General features: G+C 41.9%; 1 protein-coding gene across 1 annotated transcript; it reads left to right on the top strand.

Annotated features, from left to right (window-relative positions):
* Positions 1 to 719: 719 nt before the first annotated feature.
* Positions 720 to 17,823, top strand: LOC143300168 (uncharacterized). Its single transcript, XM_076613722.1, has 5 exons — positions 720 to 801; positions 5,746 to 5,849; positions 6,310 to 6,610; positions 8,026 to 8,190; positions 14,439 to 17,823. The coding sequence occupies exons 2-5, from the start codon at positions 5,847 to 5,849 to the stop codon at positions 14,711 to 14,713; spliced, it is 744 nt and encodes a 247-aa protein (XP_076469837.1). The 5' UTR covers positions 720 to 801; positions 5,746 to 5,846; the 3' UTR covers positions 14,714 to 17,823.
* The last annotated feature ends 833 nt before the right edge of the window (positions 17,824 to 18,656 follow it).

Here is an 18,656-nt window from a genome sequence, read left to right as displayed (position 1 = left end):
GCTGGCGGTACATCGCCCGGTTCAAGGGGCCTGGTGCACTGCTCTGGGAATAGCTGATGTCCTGTCTGACCACGCGCCGCCCATCGGTGTAGGCATGCATATTCCAAGGAAGCGATGTCTATCAACTTATTACAATTGAATAAATGGGCATTCCCAAAGCTCTTTTGTTGATTTTGAAAGACTGTCTGGTTACATGCTTAAAATTGAGTGGAACTGTTTTGTTATTCGCTGACCCATTTGGAAGGAACGTCTCGCGCAACATTACTTGAAGTGACAGCACGCAATATCGTTTTCTTTTTTGCCAGTAAATCAGAGTCTGTTGTAAAAACTGGGTTGAAAACTGCTTCATCTTTACTGCTCATTATTCTAAGCAAGCAGACAGCAGAACATGAACATATGAATGATTTCCATATCGTCGCACCTAATCATAACGGTACCGGCATTTTCTTAATATTATTCCCCGAGCACTAAACGGACTGTGCTGCAATGTGCCTTACAAAGAAACTAGAAGTTTAGAAATTTCATCTTCGTGAAGAATGCCCTTGGAAAAGACGACAGTCCCTAAACCACCCCTTCCTCCTCCTTCCCTTCCGGCTTTAACTCCTCTGTATGTGTGTGTGTGTGGAAGGGGGGGGGGGGGGGTTCGTTTTTTGTTTGATTTGTCTGGACCCAGGCAGAACTCGAAACAACAACACAGGGGAAGTAAATCCCAGAGGCAGAAAAGAGTTGTCTTCCATAGTTCCGGGAAAAAAAAACGAGCCAGGGCCTCGTCGAAGTTAAGAACTTATTGCTGGGAAACAGGCAAGTGTTCAGCGACGTTTTTGTCCCTGTCTTTGGCTTTGTATCGTTAATGATGTCTATGTTCTGTTGATGATGGTTGTTGGGTCTGTCTATACCGGAGATAAGGAAGAAGATTATGAATCGAGGTGTGCAAATTAATCCTTGCTCCTGACATGTCGTCAGTGATGGGACATGGTCACGGTGGGTCACACCAAGTATGCATTTAGTCATAACCATTTTAGTTGGCTAAATATGAAAAGAAATGACACCCGACCCTGATTAAACTTTTTAAAAAAGGAGAAGAAAATGCTAATGAATGAAATGTTTTCAAGAAGTTTTACTTTCATTTTCCTACTTTGGGAAAGTGGGTACACTCGAGTACAGATCTTTCGGGGAGGTGGACTGGAGGGGAAAACGGCCACTGACGGCACTGTTTATCCAGGACTGTCAGTGAAGATCTGGTTGAAACGAAACTTACTGGTCATCTCACCCATGTCCACATAGACACCACAAGAGATAATAAGACCGGTGAAGAGATCAAGCACAGGAGTGTAGATTCAAATGGACAATGCCATGACTCGCCCAAACATAATCGGAGATTTGACCTCATCATACCAGAATTAACCAGTTCAGTGCCAGATAATTTTGTAAAAAAAAAAAAAAAGAAGAAAAAAAAAAAAAAAGTGCTCTACCCTTGCCAGGGAATTTTGAGGATTCTGGGATAATAATTCACAAAAAATTCTAGCACAAAAACTATGGGTGATACAGAAAGAAAGTAAACGTTTTTGTGAAGGAAAATGAGTGTAGATTATGTTTCTGGGCTCTTTTACCCAAGTAGGTTGATTGTAGATAATTGTTCAGGCATGTAAAGTCAAAATAATAATTTTTGTGCAACAAAAAAGTCTATTTTCACCTCTACATAGTAACATCCATAAAGAAAAGAAACAAAAGGCAGCTAGAAATAGCATGCCTATTGTCAGATTATATCTGTAGAAGAAATTAAAACAGGCTATTAGTTTATAAAAAACAAAAAACAAATCACAGCTCGTGCAGACATGTAAGTCAATCACTGTCCCAACAATGACAAAGGTGGGTAAAGTCAATGTAAAAGGTCAATCACGGTCTCAGAAGCTGAGCTTGCAAGCTTTTTGACAGCAAAGAGCCTTTGGGAGTGAGAGGGTGAAGTTCTTTGATGACATTCACTCTTTCAGATAGCACATGGGCTTGATTAAAGTGTCTGCTGTGCATCCGGCTTGCCACCTCTTGAAACAAGTCAACCATCAGATTCAGCGGGGGAAAAAAAGCGGGAAAAACAAAAAGCATGTGTTTCACGCCGAGTGCAGGTTCCACCCTGCATTTCGTGAAAATCATGGAGTATTGACGGTTGTCATCCAATAGTCTGCATTGAAATGTGAGCACTCTCATTCCTAAAAGCCACGCCCCCTTCATGAACTCTGGCTGACAGTCGACCTATCATCTTACATCACTCCTCTTCCTCTCCTCCCCCTTCTTCCAACGCTCACTGTACGTATACTCTCAGTCATAGCCAGTTATTCAAAAAAGATGTCTGATTGGATAGATGAACTGAATTACCATCAAAAGGGGCTGTCAGTTTTGTCACTGTCATTGTAAATCACCTTCATTTTCAAACCAATGATCAGACAAGAGAGATACTTATCCATCGCGAAATCTCTGTCAAAAACCACAAGCAGAGCTTTCAGAATTGTGTAAATCTGCTGACTGTGACTATTTGCTTTACTGGACACAGTTTTCAACGCATTTTTTTGCACTTGATGCAACGCCCTTTTCCACGTGCATATCATGTGGTCAGTTAGCAAATTATTATCCAGTAGAAAGGGGTCATCTACCTGATGAATGTTCATTTAAATAGTATTTTTATAATCCAGACGCATCAAACTAACTGTTCAGAGTCTGTTTATGTGAATTGAACCAAACTCCAACAAAGGATAAATCGGAACATGTGCAGGATGTCAGTGGACGTCTTATAGGCACTATACTGGTTAATGTGATATTGAAAACAGTCGATAAACATGTTTTTCCATGCAAAATCGAAATTTATAAATCACCTATGATAAAAATGAACAAAGTATTATCACTAAATGTTGATAAGTTAGTGCTAAAAAGACTTGTTTGCTTGGAAGAAATTCCAGTGGATGAACATGAAAATGAAGTATTGAAAATGAAGAATATGAATTTGAAATCTTGGAAATGAATGTTAGCTCACCTTCTGCCCTACTCTCTCTCTGTCTCTCTGTGCCATTCTGTCAAAATGTGATTTGGATAAAAGATATTTTCTGACTGGTTCTTTTCATTTCAGTGATTTCTGTTGACAAACATTCTTTCCCATTTGAAGAATTTTGACAGCTGTTTTCCAGACTTTCAACAAGGAACTGAAAGGCATTGTTAATGGTTTCTGAACACAACTGAATTTCTCTTGTTGAGATAATGAAGTATGTTCTGTATTCTATGTATATGTAACACTGATGTTTTAAAAAGTCACTGTTGCGGTCATGGTAGTTTCTTGCTCAAACTGATGGCATTTAGCATTTGCCCTGTTGTATCATGTAGTCATAGTTCCAGAAAGTTGTAAAAGATTCTGATCCTTATAAATCTTTGTTTTCTTTCAGAAAAGAAGTAGATGCTTTCCTGACCAGTACAGGCACAGAAAATGTTACACCCTTTTCACTCAAATGCCTAGACATTGGCAGAAACTGACTTTAGTTAGCATGTGCAATGATGCTGGCCTTGTTTTAAGTGAACATACAGATGTATAAGTATTTGTATAAGTGCATGGATTGCACTGGTAATTTGAGGAGGATCAACTTGTCACCAAAGTTTGTCACACATGATGTCTGAGGTAACAAAGAAATGTATTGGACAGTGACCTCACCAATGAAGAAGTAATGAGATAGTTGTCATCTTCAGGAATTAAGTCTTTGGACATTCTCAGCCGTTTTACGTTTATCAGTCTATCTAAAGTCCAGCACTAATATTAATCCCTGCAAGCACAATCCTAGCTTGCCTAGTTTCCAGAACGACAGGTGAAAGTTGGTAGATTGCTGGCAGTTCCACATGCAGCTACTCCTTTTAGTATTATTGAACAGGAAAAATAAATTAGATTCTGCAATGTGACTGTAGGTTTGTTTTTTTAAACACCACCAAGGGAAACAACAGCAACCTTCCAGGTGAAAGTAGCAAAAAATTACATGTGGATTGTAGTTACTCAGCTGGAAGAATAATTTTATTGGACTGTGACAATGTCACTCAAGTAGATTGCAGGGCTGAATTTGATGCACTGGTGACTCGAACACAGGAGTCCATTGCTGGCCTAAAGGACTGGATGACTCTCAACAAGCTGCAACTAAATGATGACAAGACTGAATTTATGATAACCTGTCCAAAGAAGTTTTGTCAACATCCTTCCTTTCCTGACTCTGTTCTGATCAATAGCACACCTGTTTCACTTTCTCCTTCTGTTCGCAGTCTTGGTGTAATCCTAGACCAGTCTCTTTCCTTCCAACAGCACATTTCGAATGTCTGTAAAGTTGCCTATTTGGAACTGCGTAGAATCAGTTCTATCCGCCACTATCTCTCAACCGATGCAACCAAGACACTTGTATGCTCTCTGGTTTTCTCAAGATTGGATTACTGCAACTCTCTTTTGGCCGACCTTCCCAAATATCTGTTAGACAGACTCCAACGAATTCAGAATAATGCTGCCAGACTCATTTGCAGAGCTTCTAAATTTGACCATGTTTCTCCTCTCCTTCAGTCTCTCCACTGGTTGCCTTTTTCTGATTGAATAGACTATAAGCTATCCACTCTGACCTTTTCTGCAGTCAACGGATCTGGCCCTAAGTATCTTTCTGAACTCCTCCATATCTATACCCCATCTCGCCAGCTCCGTTCTTCCTCTGATACTCGACTTCTCAGGATACCTCACCTATGGACACAGATTGTTTTCTTTTCAATCGCCAAAGACGTGGAACAAGCTCCCTGATAACCTCCGTCATTCTGATTCCCTCGCATCTTTTAAATCTCGTCTCAAAACTCACCTTTTCCCTCAGCAGTAAGTTCAATTGTGGCAGGTCCACTTCCTTTGCATTAGCTGTGCTTGACTATGTGTGTATACATATGTATGTGTACATAACTACATGCATGTATATGAATGTGTATTGTGTGTGCATGCGTTTATGTAAGTTTGTGCCTGCCTATGTGTGCGTATGTGTTAGGGTAGCTGTTAGATACACATGTATGTTAAAATGTATGTATGCAGTGTGTGTGTGTGTTTGTGTGTGTGTGCGTGTGTATGTGTGTGTGTGTGTGTGTGTGTGTAGTCACATTTTGGTGTGTGTATGTAATATTGATGTAATGTTTTATGTTAATAAAGCGTTTTTGTAAAGCACCTAGAGCAGATTTCTGGATAGTGTGCTATATAAGTATCCATTATTATTATTGTTAAGCAGGAACCCAGAAAATACTAAGCAAAACACACACACACACACACACACACACACACACACACACACACACACACACACACACACACACACAAAAGAATGGCAACAATTTCAGAAAATGTGTGAACAACTCGGTAGTTTAGTGAAAGAGGTACTTGAAGGATCTGAACCAATCAGCATTATTTCCAGTTCAGTTGCTGATCCAAGTTTTGTACATTACTTCAGTGCCCTGATAACCAGAGCAGCTATATTGTTAAACTTGTAAACTTTGCCACAAGTTGGATGAATGAGATATTACTAGAAAAACTGAAAAGAACTGGTGATCAGTTACAATTTACAAATTACACACATGTGTTTGTCATTAAAAAAAAAAACCCAAAAAAAACCATTGTATTTAATTCGTTGCTATTTATACAAGATTTTCACTTTTTCTTTTTGTTCCTTTTTATAACCAATGATGACTTTTTTTTCATTTTTTTTTCAGGTGTACATTTGCTCAGAACTAAAAACAAAAATTGAGAACCAGCCAGCTGGAAGTGCACAATCAGATACCAAGAGAAGGGCAGTTTTCTGATTTATCCCACAATGGTAAGAATTGTCGCTGGCTGCGAAAAAATAAAGTGTTAGTAGTAGTATGTATGGATGTGTGTGTACATGTATTTATGTGCATCCATGCAGTCAAGTCAAAATGGTTTTTATTGAAGGTAAGAAAATAAGCTTGTGTAGCTTTTTCATGCTTGTTTTTGTGTGTTTGTGTTCTTTTTTTTTTCTTTCTTTTTTTCTGTTTTAGTTTTTTAAAAACTTTCAGTAAATATTTATGATTAAGAGCTTTCTTTCCAGCTACATGTCTTTTTAGTTTCCATATTTGCTATCTCTTCACTCTCTCTGTCTCTCTCTTTGTGTGTGTGTGTGTGTGTTATGGGGTGGGGTGGGGGTTAATTTTTGTTATGGCTGAATTATGCGTTTTGCCAAAATTATGTATTTTTCCAAATGATTCATCTTTAGAAAATGGACTGATGCAAGCATTGTAGATGGTGCTTGTGTGCAGAATCCACCCACCCAGTGTAGCGATCAAGGTGACCCCACCTATCAAACAGGCCAGGAGGTAGAAGTCACAGCCCTACTGGCAAGGGCTCAAGCCCCGCCTCCAAATCAAGCTCCGCCTACTGCCCAAGCCCTGCCTCCAGCCCAAGCCCCGCCTCCTGCCCAAGCCCCACCTCCTGCCCCTGACCTGCAGCCAGATGCTGAGCGATATGACGCCAGAAGAGGACGCTGCCCACCGCCATCTTCTCCCCCCACTGGTGCCGGGGCTGGTGGTGTCACATCCATTGTGATTGAAGGTAGTGGAGGTAAGTGATGTAACTAGAGACGGGAAACAAGTCCTGCCTCATCCATTGTGACTGAAGGTAAATGATGTAACTAGAGACAGGCCTGCCTCATCCATTGTGACTGAAGGTAAATGATGTAACTAGAGACAGGCCTGCCTCATCCATTGTGACCGAAGGTAAATGATGTAACTAGAGACAGGAAACAAGTCCTGCCTCATCCATTGTGACTGAAGGTAAATGATGTAACTAGAGACAGGCCTGCCTCATCCATTGTGACTGAAGGTAAGTGATGTAACTAGAGACAGGAAACAAGCCCTGCCTCATCCATTGTAACTGAAGGTAAGTGATGTAACTAGAGACAGGGAACAAGCCCTGCCTCATCCATTGTGACTGAAGGTAAATGATGTAACTAGAGACAGGGAACAAGCCCTGCCTCATCCATTGTGACTGAAGGTAAGTGATGTAACTAGAGACAGGGAACAAGCCCTGCCTCATCCATTGTGACTGAAGGTAAATGATGTAACTAGAGACAGGAAACAAGTCCTGCCTCATCCATTGTGACTGAAGGTAAATGATGTAACTAGAGACAGGAAACAAGCCCTGCCTCATCCATTGTGACCGAAGGTAAATGATGTAACTAGAGACAGGCCTGCCTCATCCATTGTGACTGAAGGTAAGTGATGTAACTAGAGACAGGAAACAAGTCCTGCCTCATCCATTGTGACTGAAGGTAAATGATGTAACTAGAGACAGGCCTGCCTCATCCATTGTGACTGAAGGTAAATGATGTAACTAGAGACAGGCCTGCCTCATCCATTGTGACTGAAGGTAAGTGATGTAACTAGAGACAGGAAACAAGTCTTTTGATTCTGTTGTAACTGAGGTAGAAACACTTCATTATCTGGACAGCATTCTTTTCACCAGGAAAGTTTATTAACGATGGACGGAGAGTAAAACAATCAATACTTTGTGGAAATGTTTTTTAATGTTTGGCAGGTTTTGTCACATATTTACTGATCACAACAGGGGGCAGGGCAGTAAATTCTGAACCTTCTCAATGATGCTAGATAATTGGAAAAGAAGACACAGTGGATGCAGGGCAGCAGTTCTGATTTTTTGTGTCCAGGGAGGCCTTTAAAAATATATTACACAGTGGCTGTACTTCATATTCCTTATCATTAAACAAAGGATTGTTGACTTCTGCAGTGAGAAACAATGCCCCCTGTGCTGGAAGAACGATCCACCAGGAATCACAACACTAACATTAACAACAGCATTGAGGGTAAAACGCTAAACTCAACATAAAACACATTGAAGCTCATAATGACAGGTGTGTGTCCTCCTGGACACAAGAAATGTGTTTTCATTTCCAGCACTGTGAACTGATCAGTGCAGTCACTCAAGAAAATCAGCATGTGTGTACCTTTGTTTTGCAGGAACAAGCATCAAAGCCACAGGACTGGTTGAAGCACTGAAACCTGGAGTTAACTTTCAGCTTGGTCACACCATAATTAATACACAGTACAAGGGCAGCAGTGACCCTATGCATTATGGGAATGATGGAGCTGCAGGGAACACTCCCAATCAGCACCCCATCACAAGTAAGGCAGTGCATGGGTGAGGGGATGTCGCTATTGTATGGATTTCTGTATTGATATTTTTGTCTTTTTTGTTCCATATGTTATTTCTCTTTATTTTACTTTGTGTCAGTATTAAGACACAAACTATGGTTAAGCCCACTAATCTAAAAATAGATGGATAGTGCATTTCTTCTTTGAGCCCCTTTGCTAACTGAAGCCAGGGGAAGTGCTCTAGCAGCCATTTTGCTACTCATGTCAGTATAGCGCGAAGCGGTAACTTCATATATGTAGCCAAGTGCTCAGCTGGCTATGATGACTGCTTCATGGCAAGCTTCCACTTGCTCGCAGTGTTAGTTAAACTGACATTCCTGTGTGTGCCTCCACAGCAAGTTAGTGCTATGTGTCACTGCTCTGTTTTCCTGTAATAACTTTGGTGAATAAACCTTTGGCAAATATCAATCAAGACGCAACATTTGGCATGTTGTGGGGACAAGCATAACACAATTTCATCGAAGATACACAGTTACAGTCAGAAACTATCACCAGTTAGCAGACAACTTCTCAACAGACTGACAGTCGGATACTAGTGTCAGTATGGCTTCCAGTTGGCTTCAGCTTTCCTGGCTAATGAGCTATCCATTTATGTTTAGGTCAGTGGGTTAAGCTACCCATGGGCCCCAGCTGCTAAATTAAGTGTATTAGAAAAATGAGTCACTCCTGCCTACATAAACATGTGGGGGTTGGAGGAGACCATGGAACTTATGTTGTGAGCTGGTTGTGCTGGAGATTAGCACAGAGAGTGGAAACACCTTGCGTCATTTTCAGTTTACATTTAAGGCACTCCAGTGCATAAGGTGCACCCACTGAATTAAAAAATAAATGGCAGAAAAATCATGGAAAAATGCATATTATTCTAATATTAAGCGTGGTCAAAGTACGATCAACCTTGTGAATAGACACGACTTTGGAACTTGTCTAAATGAGACTGACGATGTCACAAACTTAAAGCACGTTAATGTTTGCAGTGATGTAAACTGAAGAAAAGAAATAGAATAATAGACTTCCTCACTCATAATTAAGAATCTGAGTCTGGTAAGTTCAACCACTCTTTCAGCTTGTTGCCATTGAAGGTGAAGATGGGAGCATTTACCTTCAGTTCTGTTGAAGGCTGAATTGTGTTGACTGCTTTGTGGCTTGTATTTACCTCCTTGGTGCTGGCAGTTTTGGAACAGTCCACAATTCTAAACTACACACGGCTGCTCAGCCGAGCACAAAATCCGGCTCTTTAGTTGGCCGAGCAGCGTCTAGCGTCTTGGGTCAAAAAATTTTTAATGCCAGACTTTCCCACCGCACTCTGTACTGACCGGCACATTCGCCGCGGTATTTCTGGCCCCGCGTGCCAAACTGGGACACTGCCTTCTTTGTTTCACTCAGCCCCGCGGCCCCCGCCCACTGACCTGTAAATACGATCTCAGTGCCCCCGCCCCGCTTTTCCCACCTTTTCACAGCATCCACACATTTCCTGCAGCGATTACAGAAAGTTGAATTATTGCTATTCCTGGTTGTATTATTGGAGTGCAGTTTGATTTAATTTACACAATTTCATTATTTTATCAACATCATCGTTTCATTTTTTTTTTTTTTTTTACCTTAAAAATCTTCGTCTTTCTCATGGAATGAAGGGCACGGCAGTGCCATAAGCTGACAGACACTCACCCCGCTCTCCATCCCCCTGCTGCTCACTCTCACCATGCTACAGTCATTTAAACGTTTGTTGTGCTGCCAAGAAAAACCGCACAACTCAAAAGGTAAGCTAATCTGCATGCAGGCATGCTATATGTTCTGTGTGTATTTACGATGTTATTGTGCTAAACACCTGTTTTCTTAGAGAGGGATTTAAACTTAACGATTTTTGCGATATGTTTCTGCTTATCCTTCTCTTCTCTTTCTTCATTTATGTTTCAACCGTTGCCACAACAACCGCTATGTAAGAAAACATATTGTGTTTGGAGTCAATGGAAAGCTTATTTTGTGTTCTTTTTAGAAAACCACTTCTTTAGTCGTTATTTCCGATCCATCCGAGGAGATGATGCGCGAAAGAAACAAAGCAGATTTACCGCCGAACAAGCGTACAGCGAGTGCCGCTGGCGGGGCCTGTTTGTCAGCCGCGTTTATTTATATCCATGCCCTACTTCCTGGGTTCACGAACTTTCGCAGGGCCAACTAAAGTGCCAGCACTGAACACCCGTGTACAAGATGAATTACATTCCAGTCGCAGGGTGCATGTTTTATTTTTAGCATTGTGCGGAGGGGTCACAAGTATTTCTGCTCATTGAGGCATGAAAAAGAATCAGCTGTAGGCTCTTATTAACTGACTGTGCAAGAGTAGGGAAGCGTTTGTTTATTTCTGTGACGTGACCTCAGATTGCTTTTCATTTTATTTCCTGACAAAACAGGTTTGCCCCTCTTTTTCCCCTTTATCATTATTATTTTTTTGCTTGTGCTATTTTGTGACACACGGTAGAAAATCAACTTGTTTTTGTTAAAAATCCTGTCCATGAATAAGGTACACTATACTAGAACCACAATATAAAAAAAAACTGAAAAAGAAATAGATGCATTGTGACTTCTGCAAGTGATAATATGGATGTGAGGCCACGCCCCCTCAGTCTCCACCCCCCCCCCCCCCCCCCTCTTCACCCCTCTCACACCGTCACTTCATCAGACCGCGTTGGCTGAGTGCCAAGAAAATAGCTCATACGGTGCCCTGCTAAAAATTCGTCTGCTAGAGTTGAACAGCCTGCATCACTCACTGATAGTTGTATCTTGGCCACTCTCTTGATTGCTCCCTTTATTTTCTATCAAATCGTCCTATAAATGTTCACCACTGTCTTCTCCTTCGAATTTATGCTCCAATTCTTTCTGAGCATTAGCTAAAGAAAGTAATCTTGGTTGATTTAGTTCGCCACGATCGCATGTCTTGAGCACGGAGTCAGTCCGACATTTTGTTGAGCGAGCGAGGAGAGGAGCCAGGCAAAGACTGCGGCCAGTAACCCACCCAAAACGTTCAAATTAAGTATGAGGCACAGGGATCAAAGTTGAAGATAAAATACAGCTTTATTGTTTGAAAATTAAGGCAGTTAATAATGATGGTAATGATGAAAACGCGGATCGCGTCGAGTCCGTTCGCTGATCAATAAAAATGGCATCAATGGCACCACTGACCTGAGTGTGGGGCAACAAACCCCTAGAAGTCACCGGAGGAGGTGCAGGAGGTGGTGGAGGTCTGGAGTCGACCGGAGGAAGTGGAGGAGGCGGCGGGTTGGTGTTTTTGAGAGGGCCAGAAGTAGAGGGCCCAGAGTGTCCGCGAATCGATTGCGGTCGCGCCTTAATTTTAGCCCGATCACCCAGTCGAGCCATATAATTATGTGACCTGGTTGAAGACATAATTTGACAAAAAACAAAAACACCAGAGAATCGACAGACAGACAGAAAATATGAAAAAAAATTAGCTGCATGAAGAGCACAGGAACAGGAGTAAAGATGACTGCCGGAAAAAGAGGGCGCTAGTCAGGGGGGCAAAGGGGAGGTTACCTACTTCCAGGAGGTTATTGGCCGTAGTTACTTTCATTTTCTCCGCATAGGTGGATAGTAGTTTGCACAGGACAGGAATGTCAGACCCCTGCCGGAGCCTGCACTAGTTGGGTCACAGTAAGTATGTTATTTAAATGTAATTTTAGAAAGAAAATTTCCTTTTAAAACATTGTGTAAATCTGCTGACTGGGACTACTGTCTTTGCTCAGCAAAATTTCCAGCACCTTTTTCAGACCTGAGGCAAACCCTTTTTTCATGTATGCTCCATGTGGTCCAGTTGGCAAATCATTATCGAGGAGAAAGCGATCTTCCACCTGACATATGCTCATTTGAATAGTATGTTTATAATACTGACACATTTAACCAATTGTTCTGTTTATGTTCATTGAATCAAACTGAAGGAAAAATCAGAATAGGTGCAGGACGTCAGTGGGCGTCATTTAGGCACTATGGCGGCACTGTGTAGGACGTCAACTGGTGTCTGTGTCATTGGCACTGTAAAAGGTTAATTGGATGGGGAGAAGAAAGAGGTGGTGAAATGCAATCCTGCCACCTGAAGCAACAAAACTCCAGAAATGATGTTAGATTATGAAATGAAAAAAAACAAACAAACAAAACAAATGAACAAACAAAAAAATGCAGCAACTACCAATACTGAGAGTGAACTTGTGGGGGAGTGAACTTGTGGGGGAGTGAACTTGTGTGGGAGTGAGGAGTGAACTTGTGGGGGAGTGAACTTGTGGGGGAGTGAACTTGTGATGCATAACTTAACAGTTAGTGAAAGCTTTTGTTTTCTTGGCCTCATGAGCCAGTTGGTGCTCAGTTTGCCAGTGGAAATCTAGTTCATCTTTATTTGGTCCATAAACATTAACAAGGAGGAAGCTGATTTTCTGAATTACAACAATTCACTTTAGATTAAAAATTGCCATTAAAGATTATTGCAGTCCCTCTTGCATTTGATACATAGCTTGGAAAAATGGTAAAGAATATTTCTCAGTCTTTTCTTGAAAATGTATATCATGTAAAAAAAAAATTTTTTTTTAAAGAAAAAAAGAAAAGAAAAGAAAAAAAAAAGGTTTCTTATTTCTCAAGCGACAAAAACAACATCCCCTCCCTCATCCCTGGGAATTACTGAGGTCTTGCCAAGAGATTGAAACAATCAATATATTACTATTGAATTTGTAATAGGTACAAGGCCATCACACCATTGATCGCCTCAAAGAAAGAAAGTTAGAGAGAGGGAGCGGCCGTAAGTCTAGTGTTCAAGGTAGAGCATGATCCTTTGCAAGAACATTGGTATTATTTCCAAACCAACATTGTGCCAATTTCTTCAAACCGGAACAAAGTCTCTCTGGGCTTTTCCAAATACAGTAGACTGAGCAATAAGCTAGACGCCACATTCCTGGCATCGGAGATCTTTTCCCACCTCTCTTGCAGCCACTCAGTGGCAGCACGTGTGTGTGTGAGTATGTGTGTGTGTGCATGAGTGTGTAAGGGTATGCATGTGTCAGGAGAGTTCTTTGCGAGTGTGAGCACATTCATGTGTGTATTTGTGTGTGTGTTTGGGTGTAGGGTTGGATTTGGGGGGTGGGGGGCTGTGGGGGTTGTGTATCATGGGGGCTACAGTTTGTGTGTGAGTGTGGGTGGGTGTGTATGCATGTCTGTATTGTGGGAGCAATGGAATATTGGAACTTGCGTGTGTGCATATGTGCGTGTGTGTGTGTGTGTGTGTGTGTGTGGAGGGGTATGGGCTTGTGTGTGTGTGAGTGGGTGTGTGCCATGAAAACTGCGATATGTAGCCTAGGAATGTGCGTGGGGGGAGGGGCGGGGGTGCAGGGTAATTTGGGAATGTGCGTGTGTACATTGTGTGTGTGTCTTTGTGTCGGGGCTCGTGTGCTTTCATGTGTAGTTGGGCCTGTGCACTCATATTTGTGCTTTCATATCTGTGTTTTGTATGTTTGTGGCACATCTGTTGTGCATGTGTGTGTGTGTGTGTGTGTGCATGTACGTTTTACATTTATTTGCATATTTGTTTATTTATTGTCATAATTGTCTTTTAATTTTATATTTATTTATGTATTATTATTACCTTTTTTCAATAATTATTGTTACATAAAAAAATATTTATGTATTTGTTTTATTATTATTTATATATTATTTACTTTTTTTCCCCTATTATTCTTTCTTTTTTTTCTGAAGGCCTAACTAAGTGTTTTGGGTTACACTGTTGGTCAGGCATCTTCTTAGCAGATGTGGTGTAGCGTATGTGGATTTATCTGAACGCAGTGACTCCTTCTTGAGTTACTGATACTGAGTTTGTAAATGTGTGTGCATAGGTGTGTGTGTGTATGCTTACATGGACGTGTGTAGTGTGTGTGAGTGAGTGTGTGTGCTTGCATGGATATTTTGAGTGTGTGAATAAATGTGTGTTCTTGAGTGTGTGTGTGTGTGCATGTGTATGTGTGTGTGTTTGCTTTTATCCTTTGTCACTGTCTGTGTGAGCCACTGTTCAAAGGACATGGCCGGTCAGTACCAGGAGATATGATATATTGTGGGCTGCCTTGTCTTTTGGATATCATGTTGTATTCATCCTCTGACTGCTGCTTTTGACAGCATGCGTCGAAAGTCTGGAACTCTGATAATAGGCACTTTTTTTTTCTCTTCTTTTCTTGCAGACAACCCGAATGTCCCTGAAGACTGTCACCTGAGGGTGGTCAGCGAAGGGATTGCACAAAACTGGAAGCGATTGGGTCGACAGCTTGGTTTGTCCGACGCAGCCCTGGCCCAGATCCGCATGGACAACCATCTGGATGGACAGATTGAAGTAAACTATCAGGTCTTACGGAAGTGGATGGAGACCGTATTTCCTGTTTCTGTTCATCTCCTGGCCAAAGCTTTAGCAGATATTGGACGAGGAGATCTTGCTGATAAGTTGAGTGGGATGAATTAAGTCATTCCTGTCACTGTGATATTATATTTTTTAGCAGTGTATGAACTGTGTGAGTGTGGGGTGGGGGTGGGGGGGGGGGTTGTGTGTGTTTATCCTTCATTTAAAAAAAGAAAATTACTAATTTTCAATGTCTGAAAGATATTGAATAAGATGGAGAAATTGTGATCAGTTTCACAAATTGCTATTTGGTGTCATATACAGTTCCATGTCAAACCAGTGCAAACCAGGCCTATCTTTTTGCTCCTCTTGGCCAGAATTTCACGGCAACTCAGTGATAAGCCGTCTCACTATTCGTCCACCGTCTGGAGCTAATTACTCACTCACAGTGGCCACCATTTTTCAGAAAAGAAACATTATCTTCTTGCTCAGTCTTTTCTGACCCTTTGTTCATTTCAAATGGTATTTTCATGTATGTTTGTTGCGGCTTTCTGGGACATTTTTGGTTTTATTTTACATCACTTGCGTCAGCTTGTGACGTCTTACTTGATTTGTTTTGTAAAATTTGTCTCACTCTTTTTTGTTCCTTTCCTGTTCTTACGGACTGGCCGCAACACTTCGGAATGATTTGTCCCTGTCGCCGAGCATCACTAACCATTCCAGGGATTCCTTTCCTGTGAGGTTGGGATAATGCTTTCTTTGGAGACTATCCCTGGCCCTGGGACCCACGGGTCTTTGTAGACACATTGAGGCAAGATGGCTCGACCTCCTAACACAGTCAGGCAGAGTCCCCTCTCCCACCTCTCTCAGTTGGGGGAGGGACGGAGGGAGCTATGGCTTCAGAGGTGAGGAGGGAATTGGAGGGGACTGGGGGGAGGGGGTGTGCATTGCCCTGCTTACCCCAGGTCAGGTCACCCCAGTATCTACAGGAAGGGATACTGTTGTGCGATCCTCACCTGTACTTCAGGTGACGCTGCTATCCGGCCGGTCTCCCCTTCATGCCTGCCGCAGGCAGGTCCCTGGCTGTGGGCCGGTGGTCTGAAACCCAGGTTGGGACTGATTACTGGACCTCCTGTCTACCTGGACAAGTTTTTTCTCTCTTTTTTTCCCTTCCTGGAGGTCCATATGCCAGTGAGCCTTGGGGATGGGCTCACAGGATGGTTGGCACTCATGGGTAGATCCACCCTTTCTACCCGTACAGGGGTGCACCCTGGCGCACTCAGGGCTGCTGGGAGGACCGGGGAGGACCCCAGGTCCTATCCTCCCCAGACTCAGCCCAGCACCCCATACCCACTACATCTGGTGCTCTACTGGGGATGCATACCGCCTCAGCTGGAGGGGGCCGAGCTGGTGTCTGTCAGGGTTACCTTTATGGTCACCAGCGCATCCCTCAGGACTTAGAACCTCTGGGTCAGCCTACCCAGGCAGGGGAAGCTTGCAGTTTACCCTCCCTCAGCCATCAGTTTTGTCGGGAGATCAGTGGATGTTCACGTCTCCCAGCACTTCTCATGACATAAATGGGTCATTGGAGCAGGTCTCAATCCAGAGGAATTGGGTCGCTGGAGCAGGTTTCAATCCAGGGGAAACGGGTCACTGGAGCAGGTGTCAGTTCAGGGAAATGGGTCACTGGAGCAGGTATTAAACCAGAGGAAATGGGTCACTGAAACAGGTCTTAATCCAGGGGGAGTGGGTCATTGGAACAGGTCTCAATCCAGGGGAAATTGGGCACTGGAGCAGGGTTCAATCCAGGGGAAACGGGTCACTGGAGCAGGTGTCAATTCAGGGGAAATGGGTCACTGGAGCAGGTCTTAATTCAGAGGAAATGGGTCACTGGAGCAGGTCTTAATTCAGAGGAAATAAGTCACTGGAACAGGTCTTACTTCAGGGGAAATGGGTCACTGGAACATGTCTTAATCCAGAGGAAATGGGTCACTGTTGCAGGCATCAATTCAGAGGAAATTAGTTTCTGGAGTAGAGGCTCTTAGACTGAGAAGGGCAACGTATCTTGGACTCATGCTTTCTGTTTGGGTTGAAAGACCCAGACCATCAGCCGGACCTTTGGTCGGCCTCCTGAGTGTGGTGAATACATTCAGTGAACCAGAATTCAAGACAAATTCTGCATGCTGCGTACCATGCAAGCGGCCAAGTGCACAGGTCATGTTATTCTGAGGGCCGTTGACAGTGCCTGCTATTTTCTACAGTTCCATCATCTCTTCTTCTCCTTCTGCTTATGCAGCTGCTTCTCCCAAGCTGCTGCTGAAACAGTTGGAACAAAGGAAAATCCCAAGACCCTCTACCCAGTCCCAAAGTGAATGTCAGTGTGCTGTGATAAAGTGGCGACATGTTTTGCTGACTTCATTGTCAGCAGGGCTTTGTGACGCATTACCAGTGTTTCTGAGCACTGCCAGGGCGTTTGTAAATACTACTCCTGTGTTTGTAAATAACTGCTGGCGTATTTGTGATTAACCCTTTCGCTGCCAGGAAAATAAGATTTAAGTGAAATCTATTTGCCAGGGTTTTTTCCCAAAAAACAGGTATAAATTTTCAAAAAATTCTGTGCTCTTTGTTATTTGAGAATAAATCTTATTTTCCTGGCAGCGAAAGGGTTAAAAACCAGCAGATGGGTTCGTTCTCCGAATTCTGTCAAGCGTATCTGCTTCTGAGAAGTCGCTGACCGTTGGCAGTGTGAATCAAGTTCCATCTGTGCTGGAAATAGCCTTGCTTTTTTGCTGTAGTTTTTGAGTGTGCTGTTTCTGAAGTATGCTTTTGCTGGTTTTTATTATTATTTTTATTTTTTGTGTTATACAGGATGGATATTGACATAATAGCCTTGATATGGCCCTGTCTGGTCACTTGGTCAACAAGTAACAACAACAATAATAGTAATGATAATGATAATAATAACTGAGGAGATAGATGTTTGATATATCATAGCATGTTTGTAGATGCTTTTTTTTTTTTTTTATATAACATATATGCTTCATTTCACAGAACATTTCATTTTGTTGTCATTCTTATTTTCTGGTTTTAGAGAGAACAGGAAAGGCATGTTGTTGTTATTATCATATTATACTCTGATGTAGGTTTCATGTCAAGGAATGTAAAGTTGGTTATGATTTTTATATGCCCTATCTGGAAGGACATTTGACCTTAAAATAAAAATGTCCATTCTTTGTGTGTGTGTGTGTGTGTGTATGTGTGTGTGTGTGTTTAAAATGACTTTCCGCTCAGTGTTTCTCTACTTCCCATCAGGATCTGAACAAGGAGGAAAATACTTTGGCCATGGAGGTTATTTTCACACTGAGCTCAGTCGTTATGACCAGCACTAAACAGAGATATGCTAGCAAACATGACCAGCAGCATACACAGCTGTATTCTCACCCAGTGACGTAAATCATTCCCTGTTAGAACGCATGATGAAATTATTTTTATAAAGCTTGATTATTTTCACAGGTGCCATCTGCCATAATTTTTCCTTTGTTCACATCACATCATGTTTGCAGGGTAAAGAATAAGAATAAGAATAACTTTATTATCTCCAACTGGAGAAATTTGGTCAGGTGCATTATCACAACATAGACAAGTAAACAACATGGGGACCATAACTGTAAAAGTCAACAACAGCTTTTACGAATATTACGAAGACACAAATGTAAAAACTATCACATACACCGTTTCATACATACATCCACACACTGCAGGTAATAACTGGTATTCTTAATGTAAAAACAGAAAGAATTAAGAAACATTATTTTGAATATAATTATAAATAATTATAAGCATAGCCTACTGTATTGCACATTGATTATAATAGACAGATAAGAATAAAGATAAATTGCGGAAAACCACAACCAGATAATCAGCACACACCCACACCCATGGTTTACTTGATTAAACAAGAGTAATAAACATATGTTCTCAAATAAAAGCATTTCACATATTCGCTTTTAAAACATTGCATACTTAAAACGTCGGAGAACAAGCACCATCAGTCACTATAATATAT

This window comes from Babylonia areolata, chromosome 26 (assembly GCF_041734735.1).
Source record: "Babylonia areolata isolate BAREFJ2019XMU chromosome 26, ASM4173473v1, whole genome shotgun sequence".
Taxonomy (NCBI): Eukaryota; Metazoa; Mollusca; class Gastropoda; order Neogastropoda; family Buccinidae; genus Babylonia; species Babylonia areolata.
The sequence above is the reverse complement of the archived record's forward strand: the minus strand, read 5'-3'. Positions and strand labels throughout refer to the sequence as shown.

Coding starts and splice junctions, on each gene's coding strand:
- LOC143300168 (XM_076613722.1), top strand. Junction 6,611..8,025: donor TGTGATTGAAGGTAGTGGAG/GTAAGTGATGTA, acceptor TTTGTTTTGCAG/GAACAAGCATCAAAGCCACA. Junction 8,191..14,438: donor CAATCAGCACCCCATCACAA/GTAAGGCAGTGC, acceptor CTTTTCTTGCAG/ACAACCCGAATGTCCCTGAA.